Source organism: Castanea sativa, chromosome 1 (genome assembly GCF_040712315.1).
Source record: "Castanea sativa cultivar Marrone di Chiusa Pesio chromosome 1, ASM4071231v1".
Taxonomy (NCBI): domain Eukaryota; kingdom Viridiplantae; phylum Streptophyta; class Magnoliopsida; order Fagales; family Fagaceae; genus Castanea; species Castanea sativa.
Genome location: NC_134013.1, coordinates 60,662,981 through 60,671,350, shown reverse-complemented (window position 1 = coordinate 60,671,350; position 8,370 = coordinate 60,662,981). Strand labels below are relative to the sequence as shown.

Sequence of the window (8,370 nt, the reverse complement as noted above, 5' to 3'; positions counted from 1 at the left end):
GGCAAAAGAGTTGTGGGTCCACCTCATGCTCACAAAAGGTAGGATATGACATGAAGCAAGGGTAGTACCAAAACATCCGCGACCGTGTGTTCTGTTTCTTCCAGGAATCTGAAAGCTAACCAACCGCCCAATATTTATATTATTAATTAATTAATTAATTAATTAAATTAATAGGTGTTTTTACGAATTGGTCTAATCTATCTATAAACTATAATCTATCCCACTTCTTTCCATTCATGATTTGGTCATGAAATCATCACCTCCTTCTCTTCTTCTTCCTCCTTTCTCTTAAACCTTTTTGCTCAACCAACCCAAAACAACCCATCATCATATTTATATCTATCTCCAGTCCACACACACACACACATACACAAGAAAAAAGAAAAGAAAAGAAAAGTCAATACGAATCTCTCGTGTTACAAAAAGTGTCACTCTTTGTCCTTCAAAAAAGAAAAAAAAAAAAAAAAAGATCTTACAATACAATCAAAACAAACCTTTTTTTCAAGATAGTCCATCGCATTCCCAGGTATTCATGTCTTGTTTCATTTTCATTTTCTTTTGCCTTTTTTCTTTTCTGATTGCTATTACTGCACCGACCCAGATTCAGGATCAAACTTGTTTGCATATGTAACTCGTTGTTTCTGTCTCTCTTTTTTTTGGCTTTTACTTTTTTAGCTTTTTTTGGGTTTTCCATCTCTCTCTTGCTGTGCTTTATCGTAGTTTATAGATGATTGGGTTGAATTTGGATGATGCTCTTCCTCAGATTGTATATTATATTTATAATTTTCATTTGGTGCAGTCTGTGTTTTTGTGATTTTATTTAAGATATGGGTCTTGGAAATATTTTATATTTGCATCTTTTATTTATTTATATTAGATGTTAAGAGCTGTATTAATCCGAATCAAATGTATCTAATCGATTATAAAAATTAAAAATTTTATAAAAAAGGATGTACCCAGTTCACAAAGCTTCCGTTTTTTTGGGTGGAGTCTAAGAGAGGTGATTGATCGGCAACCTTAAGCTTTTTATTTATTTATTTATTTGGGTACAGAGGCATCGTCTTTCTGTTGAATAGGATTAGTTTATATGATTAGTCATCCATAGTTACACCTTATTCAACAACGCGCTTATAATATGAATAGGCTTGGTGCTATATGAGATGTTAGTAACTAACTTCACTTACATAATTTGTTAGATCAATTTGTAACAATAGCCGGTTAAACCTGCCTTGGTTTCTCTATTTTTGTACAAACCTTATAAATTCTGAGAAAATATCTTGGTCAAAACTTGTACCTTGTGTTCCAATATGGTATTTGACTATTTGCCAAGTTAGATGGTGCAGTTGGAAACCTTGTACTTGGTTTCTATTGGTACTTTGCATTCCAATATGGTATTTGAAGTGTTTGTAACAGTGATAAGCTTTTAACTCTGGCAGTTCAGCAGCAGAGGATTCTTTTAGTCTCTGATTTCACGTGAAGAAGTTATTAGTAGTTTCCGAGGTACATTATGTGGAACAGAGCTCAGAATGGAACTCACAGTGTGGGTGAAAGTTCTAGTTCAACTTCAATGAGCAGTCAGCAGGATAATGAGGATGACCGGATGATTGCTGCTGTGCTATCTGAAGAGTATGCTAAGTTAGATGGTGCAGTGGGTAGACGCCTTTCTAGTTTGGCATCTATTCCTGTAAGAATACTTCAAGATTTTTTCTTTTCGTGTTATATTGTAACTACGCTTTTAATTTTAGTTATTTAAGAATAAATTATATTCAGTTATCTTTTTGTGGATATGTATCTAGAACTTAGTTCTGTATTGAATTCAAAATCATTTTCATAATTCCTATAGAAATTAAAAAAAAAAAAAGATTATGATGGAGAAGATTTATTTCTTATGTTTTACATGATCTGATTGTTGTAGAATAAATCCTCGACTTCTCTGATTATTCATTGCTTCTTTGATGTGGAGCACTTCTTATTCAATGAAAGAAAATTCCCTTACAGATTTTTCTTTGCTTTTAACTTCTTGAAATTCCAGCATGTCCCACGAATAAATACTTTCATCCCCGACTTTAATGATGCAAGTTTGGATCACCAACGGCTTCTCCAGAGGTATTTTTTTACACTTGACAGTTAAAAAAAAATTTCTACAGATATCTTGAGGGTGAATCTTGTCGAAGTATTGAATAGATTTTATTGCTGGAAAATAGTACTAGTAGTAGGATGTAAAATGACACTTTAATATTTATAGGCATGCTTGTTCACTCCTAGAAAGCACGGGTGTGGCTCCAGGGCCGCCGCATCCTCACCGGACTCGTGGCAACGCTCCTCCACGTGCCGATTCGCCTTTTTTTTTTTTTTCCCCAATCCTCAAAGCCACTGTCTCTCCTTTAGCTTTATCCTTGTCTCTGAAAGTTTCTGGAAAAGAGATTAGCTCAAGCATTTCTTGAAGTGAATTCTGCAGCACAAGTAGAGGCACTCTTTGGAGCTGATTATAACGGGAGAGGAGAGGGAGATAGAGGCCAGTAGCTGACTACCATCAGGAAGAAGAGAGAGTCTAGACTGTTTAGAGAACTAAAGTCCTAAAAGCTAAAAAGAAGAAGGGGACTTCAAAGAAAATTTTGAATACACGGCTGGGATGGGATTTGGGAATTGGGACGTGGGAGATAGGACTTAAGAGAAAAAGGAAGATAAGGGAATACATAAGAAAGAGAAGATAGAGAAATACATAAAAGAATTGGTAGGTGGGGCCGGTTTTAAAGTGGAATGACTAAAGAGCGAATAATATATATATACACTCTGTTAAGTCTTGTTATGAATAATGATTTGTTATAAATCTTTTTATGTAATGACTAAATACTTTGTATTATTTGATATATATTTACAATTATATGAAAAAGTATGCTTAGCAATATATAGAAAATATAAATAAAAATATTTTTAATAATTTTTTAATTGCCGCACCCGCACCCTATTTTTTCAAAAATTGCCAAATCCCGCAACCACACCCGCACCTACACCCACACCCGAATCCGGAAACGCACCCGTGCTTCATAGGATCACTCACATGAATGAGCATTGATTTAAGTGCTTGAACATTAATTAAGTTGCTTTTAAGTCATAACTCATACAGGTATAAAAAGATTTCAACTTTGCCATATACATTTACAAATTAATGCCTGAAAAGGATTTATAATCTTCGAAAACTCTTATAAATATACATAATTGTCTAGTTTGCTATAAATATGTGAATTTAATATTTGAAAAAGAAGTTAACATCTCCTTTGAAAGTTGTGCTTAACGATGATTTGTCGTAGCATAAAATTTACCTGTTATCATCTTTGTAGTGAAAGCAATTTCCTTTTCAATATAATTACTAAATTTTCAATAAAAAAATTCATTGGGTCTTTGGCACCAAAGGTGTTAGTTGATTCAGTGAGAAAAAAAGAAGAGGGGAGGAGAGGGTGGGGGGGGGGCGGCAATAGTGTAGCTGCATCTCTCTTTCTCCTAGAGCTTAGTTTCATTTTTAACTTTATAAAAAATTCCTAAATATTTGTTGTGACCTTGGGGAGCCAACTCTTTTGGAAGGGGGAAGGTGCAGTTCTTTTTTCTGGGCCAAACCTCTAAAAATTTCAATGTGTGTGTGTGTGTAGCTCTAAGTCATGTTAGTTTTTATTTTAATATTAGTGAGTATGAATTTATATCTCTAAATTTCATATCATGGTATTTTTCAAGATGGGTTAGATGTTATTATCTGGGTGGGAATTTCATTAAGTTCATCTTTGAAATTGTTCATATACTGAAACATACATTGTGATTTGTTTTCCCTTTTTAAGTATTCATATTGAGTCAACCAATTAATATATTCTTGATACTGGGTCTTTTTTGTTGTGTGAACGCGAAGATATGGCCTTTGGAGTATCTAAGCTTATGCTAGAAATTATTAATGCTATAAATTATTGATACGGAAGTCTTGTTAGATGCTGTGCAATCTTGGTTTAGTATTAAGTAAAATTCTTCTCATTTTCTCTCAGGCTGAACATCTATGGTTTATATGAAGTGAAGGTTTCTGGGGATGGAAACTGTCAGGCATGTGCAATGATACTCAAGAAATGCCATTTTTTTCTTTTCTGTTTTTATTTTTTTATTATTTTATTATTATTATTGATGTTTCCCTTATATTGCAGTTTCGTGCACTTTCAGACCAGCTGTACAAGTCACCTGAGTATCACAAGCATGTTCGGAAGGATATTGTGAAACAGGTAGGGTGGATTTGAAAGGCCAAATGCATGGGAGATTGATTGACAGATGAATAACTAGAACTTCATTCGATGAGATTTTAATTCATTACCTTATAACAAGACTTCTAGAGAAGGGAGAATGAACAACTAAAAAGAAAAACTTAATATTGCTGACACGGTCACCACCATTACTTTATTGTTGATTTTAATACCTCTGCCACCATTGCTGTCAATACCATTACTCTTGCTGTTATCCTAGAACAATACCAAAATTGCTGTGGTTGATATCAGCACTACCACCTCCTTCCTTCCTCATTTCCTATCCGTAGGCCATCACCACCACACTATACCACAATCTCCAGTGACCTTCATTACCGCAATCTCCATTTTCCTTTGTCAACATTCTGTCACTATTACCACTGGCATTGCTTATCACCACCTCCTGCCATGACTTGTCATTACCACTATATAACCATCGGCAATCTACCATGGCCACCACAATCAGCATTCATCCCTAATTACCTCTACCTCTGACAATGGAAAGTACACTGGTTTCAGCTAATAGGAAACACCACCACCTCTACACAAACTTGGAGAAGGATGTATTATGATTAGCACACAAAACAACAAAGTAGAAACATTACAAGCCACATATTTTTAACAAGGTTCTGCCAATTGCTTACATCCTTGGTAAATCGACCATCAATGATAAGGATTACAAAATTTCAACTCTAAAACTCATAAACTAACATTCTCAAACTGAAGACCTAAATACATTCGATGGTGCTCTCACTCTACCTCATACACTAGACAAACTTTTGTTTTTCAGTTCTCAAACACTAACAAAAAAAGTTATACTGCCACCCTTATTTATAGGGATTCTCACACCTCCTTAGTTTTTGTATGGATTTGGGTTTACCACTTTTATATGGGATATATTGCACTCATTTACTTTTTCCTTATCAATTTTAGATTCCAAAATGTGTAAGAAAATATTTAAATTTACCAACTCATGGGCAGGTCCCAACCAGATGGGAATCAAAATGATCTATCCAAAGAACAATTTTTTTATAATGCCAATGAACTTTAACTCAAGTTGCTCATCTCCACCCCCTTATAAAAAAAACAAGGTGAGGAGGTGATTTCAAAACCCATTGGGTGTGTGTTACTTTCCTATTCCAAGATTTCAAACTTTTTGGATGAAATTTGTAAAGACCTTTGATAATTTTTGGAACTAAACATAGTGGTTGCTTTCACAATTTTTAATAGATACTTGTGGAAGTCACGCCAACTTTTTTATGCTGTTTTGGTATAGGGGACTGTAGTTGTCACAAATGCACCATGTGATATATTAATAAGTTGTGAATGGTTACAAATCCCTCTATCTGTCTTAACAGTGGTCGTTTCATTGAAATAGATAGTCAGGAGTGGCTAATTCAAGTTTGCTTATGTTGCACTACTTTTTCCTGTTACAGCTCAAAGAGTACCGTACTTTATATGAAGGCTATGTCCCAATGAAGTACAAACGTTATTACAAGAAAATGGCAAAGTAAGTTTATTTATTTTGGATACATATGGAAAAGTATGTTGGTTAAAGGTCATTTCTTCCATTGTTTGGTGTAGTAAGCATTTAAATTTATGGATGCGTTTATGCTGTGGTCTGGTAGTACTTCATCAAGTTGCTGGTGGAAAAGATTTGTATCTTCACTTTCTAATATATTGAATGATGCAGATCTGGTGAGTGGGGGGACCATATTACCTTACAAGCAGCAGCTGATAAGGTCTGGTATTTTTTCCTAAAGCATCATAAGTTGTATTTTGTTTGTAGAAGATTTAGTTAGTAATACTATTTCATTGGGGGAGGTAGTAATATTTTGTGTTTGTAGAGTTATTATGTGTTGCAAATTTTAGCATGGAACAAAGGTAAAATAAAAATGTGTCATTTGGGAGTGCCATATTGAAAAATTGTGTGACATTGGGGAGGCTTTTTATATACTTTCATGGAAGTATCCTAATAGTTATGGGGTTCACCTAGGAATGCCCCTGGTTTCAATAGAATTGACACAGCGCACTGTCAAGCTTCTCTTCTTCTTCTTTTTGGTGCAATGGTGTTAACTTTTATTGTGTACTGTCATTTCATGTACTTCAACATCAGCAGGTAATAAACAGTTGCTTATTAATATGCAGTTTGCAGCAAAGATATGCCTTTTGACATCATTCAGAGATACATGTTTTATTGAGATCATACCTCGATCCCAGGCACCTAAACGAGGTAAGACATAAAAATACTGCCATCACCATATGATTTTATTCTGTTGCTTAAAAATTACATCTTATGAAAACTATGTGTGCACACTCGCATTGTATTTAAGATGCCTAAAATTGCTGGCCACCACACAGCCTCCAAGATCTCCAAATAAATCCTGTTCGTCTAACTCTTCTATAGCCATTACTTTTTCTGAACTATTCGCCATGTGGGTCATTGAACTTGCATGTTTTAGAATTTTTATTTTAATTAAGTTCCAAGTGCTCTCTATGTGTAGGGTTTAGTAGTTCCTTTGTATTTCTGAGTTAGAACTTTAACAATTGACTTCTTTCTCTAAATTGCTCCTGGAATCAACATTAATAGGTAGTTACTTTTTTAGTAGTATTTGAGCAAGAAAATTTGTCTTGAATGAGTTATAATAGCAGACCTATTTTATTGACATGCACTTCCGGCAAAGATTTTTTATGTACCTGGGTATTAGGTGGAAAGGAAAAATGTAACTCAATATGTTAGGGTATGGGGACAAGCTTTATCTCTAGAAATGGTCATTTAAGATATAGTAACTTTCAGTATTCCTTACAAATTTCTATTCTTTTTTATTTCTTATCTTTGAAGTATTGTTCCTTACAAATTTCATATTCTAACAGTTTCCATTTTCTTTAAACAAAATGGTGCAGAGTTGTGGTTAAGTTTCTGGTCTGAGGTTCATTACAATTCACTATATGAGATTCGAGGTGTGTATTGCCTTTAAGACCTGAATTTCTAGCAGTGAACTTCATAGTTATTGGGTTATCAAGGAATATCGAATAGTTTAATAATTTTTTGAATTACTTGTTGCTTTGCAGATGCTCCACCTCAGTCAAAGCCTAAGAAGAAACACTGGTTGTTCTAGGTGAAGCAGATTGTTCATTTTGGTATAGCATTCAGGATTTTGAGAGATTATTGTGCATATTTTCCAACATCACCCCCTCCACCTTTTTTTCTTTAATTTTATACTCTTTCTTTATTCTTTTCTTTTTTCATCCCATTTAAATTTTTTTTTTTTTGTGTAGTTAGTTTTACTACTATAAATTTTATACAGTGCGTATTGTTATCATGATGTAATTGTTAACTCATTGTTTCCGTTTAATTGTTTTTTCTGTTTGTAATTATGTCTGTTACAGTTTTACTACTATAAATTTTAAACAGCGAGTTTTGTATTTTTTTTTTTTTTCTAAGATGGATTCTTTTCTTTGTTTCAACGAAATCAGATTGATTTATCCTAAATAAATGTGCAGTTAATCTATGTTGACTATGACAATGTAAAAATATTTTTCTTAATATCTTTTATTGCTATCTCAGCTTAAAAGATATAAAGAAAACAGAGGAAAGTTATTACAAGGTGAAAGAATTTCAAATCTGTACTACATGGGAACATTTATGTAAGATTCTGTGGCCCTGCCCTCAAACCTTTCAGTCTTCTTGAGCTTATCAAACTGGGTTTGGCTGTCTTTATGGTGGATTACATGGAATTATGGCTTTTAGGTATTAACATCAATTAATCTTTGTATAAATCGTGGGAGTCTTGTTAAGCTGATGACTTCATTGATCTGATGAACCTTGTGGACTGTATGGTTGCATATTTTCTTTAGAAGATAAACCATACCATTTTCCTATTATGACAGCCAATTCTACATATATTTTTTAAGTGTATGGTCAGTTTACACTACACTTAGAAATAGCAAGTCCTTGAAACAAATGAACGAGCAAATGCTATAGCCATAACTTTTTTACAAACTGAGTGGGAAAATTCTTATTAGTTCCTCGATCTCATTTGGCCCTATCACATATAACTTTTTTTACTTTTTAGTAACTGCTCTTTATATATAT

The 8,370-nt window shown here is 33.8% G+C and overlaps 1 protein-coding gene across 1 annotated transcript; it reads left to right on the top strand.

Annotated features, from left to right (window-relative positions):
- The first annotated feature begins 232 nt into the window (after nt 1-232).
- Nucleotides 233-7,702, top strand: LOC142622238 (OVARIAN TUMOR DOMAIN-containing deubiquitinating enzyme 12). The gene is made up of 10 exons (XM_075795684.1): nt 233-526; nt 1,437-1,684; nt 2,033-2,106; nt 4,029-4,083; nt 4,182-4,256; nt 5,711-5,784; nt 5,968-6,016; nt 6,423-6,507; nt 7,179-7,235; nt 7,347-7,702. The coding sequence occupies exons 2-10, from the start codon at nt 1,508-1,510 to the stop codon at nt 7,391-7,393; spliced, it is 693 nt and encodes a 230-aa protein (XP_075651799.1). The 5' UTR covers nt 233-526; nt 1,437-1,507; the 3' UTR covers nt 7,394-7,702.
- The last annotated feature ends 668 nt before the right edge of the window (nt 7,703-8,370 follow it).

Excerpts from the sequence above, each read along its gene's own strand:
- LOC142622238 (XM_075795684.1), top strand. The coding sequence starts at position 1,508 with ATGTGGAACAGAGCTCAGAATGGAACTCACAGTGTGGGTGAAAGTTCT. Across the intron at positions 4,084-4,181 it reads CTGGGGATGGAAACTGTCAG|TTTCGTGCACTTTCAGACCA; the intron begins GCATGTGCAATG and ends CTTATATTGCAG. Across the intron at positions 6,017-6,422 it reads TACAAGCAGCAGCTGATAAG|TTTGCAGCAAAGATATGCCT; the intron begins GTCTGGTATTTT and ends ATTAATATGCAG.